Genomic DNA, 1209 nt, shown 5'->3' with positions numbered 1-1209 from the left:
CCATAGAGTCAGTTAAAAGCCACTTGACCAGGATGCTAGGTTTTAAGCAAGGGAAGCTCCAAACCAAATACTTGGGAAACATATTGGACTTCAACTCTAAAAGACAGAAAAACTGGCAAGGAGTCCTAGAGAAATTAAAAAATAGAGTGGCTAACTGGGCCTTCAGAACCTTAAACATTGCTGGAAGGATTGTACTAGTGAAATCAGTGCTGCAGGCAATCCCCATATATCCACTATCGATTATGGCAGTGCCTCAAGGGGTTTGCACTAAGATCAGAGAAATCCTGAGGAAGTTCATATGGGGAGGTTCGTCCCAACAGAAGAAGTGGGCCTTAGTATCATGGAAACATCTGACGAAACGAAAGGAGGAGGTAGGATTGGGTCTGCGTGATCTGGACAAACTCAACAAGGTGCTCGGTGCAAAACTTTGGTGGCGATGGCTGAGAGGGGGCAACGACCTATGGAAGAAACTATGGAGGCACAAGTACAATATGCCAGATACTACGGAGAGTATTTAGCGAAAGCAGGAAACCTCGAAGGGCTCGGCAATCTGGGATCTAGCCCGTCAAAATTGAGATATAGTAGATAAGAACGTTTTTTGGGAAATTAGAGGAGGAGGGGAGGCCAAATTCTGGGACGAGAATTGGCAACAAAGGGGGAAAATGTGCAGAATACAAAAAATCCAGAACATACAGGATAAGATAGGAGACAACCGTATATACGTCAAAGATTATTGGAAAGAAAATGAACTGGATGGAATATGGCAGAAATGGACAACACCAGAGGAATGGAGCATTGAGATAAATCAAGAACAACAGGAAGCGTTCATGGAAGAGGTAGAGTCCAGGAAAGTAAAAGCGCGAACGGGTAGGGATATCCTCAGATGGGGGAAATCAATGAAAGGATCCTTTACGGTCAAGGAGGCATACTATCTAGCAGACCATCAGGGAACCACTGAAGAAAACCAAGACTGGAAGGTCATCTGGGGCAAAAACTAGTGGCCGAAAATTACCCTTTTCGCATGGTTAGTAGCTAAGGAAAAGATACTGACGTGGGATAAACTACAAAAGAAAGGTTTCAGTGGGCCTTCAAAATGCTATTTGTGTAATAAGGAAGTGGAAACTCAAGAACACCTGTTAATCAAGTGTGTTTATGCCAGGGACCTATGGATGGAAATCGGGAAATTATTCCAGAAACCTGAGAGGTCTC

General features: G+C 43.8%; 1 protein-coding gene across 1 annotated transcript; it reads left to right on the top strand.

Moving 5' to 3' along the window:
• The first annotated feature begins 242 nt into the window (after nucleotides 1–242).
• Nucleotides 243–998, top strand: LOC149170588 (uncharacterized). The gene is made up of 2 exons (XM_089425641.1): nucleotides 243–510; nucleotides 613–998. The coding sequence occupies exons 1-2, from the start codon at nucleotides 243–245 to the stop codon at nucleotides 996–998; spliced, it is 654 nt and encodes a 217-aa protein (XP_089281767.1).
• Nucleotides 999–1209: the final 211 nt, after the last annotated feature.

This window comes from Pinus tabuliformis, chromosome 4_2 (genome assembly GCF_031772625.1).
Source record: "Pinus tabuliformis cultivar Carrire ecotype Pingquan chromosome 4_2, CPIR1, whole genome shotgun sequence".
Lineage (NCBI taxonomy): Eukaryota > Viridiplantae > Streptophyta > Pinopsida > Pinales > Pinaceae > Pinus > Pinus tabuliformis.
This window is presented reverse-complemented; position numbering and strand designations above follow the sequence as displayed.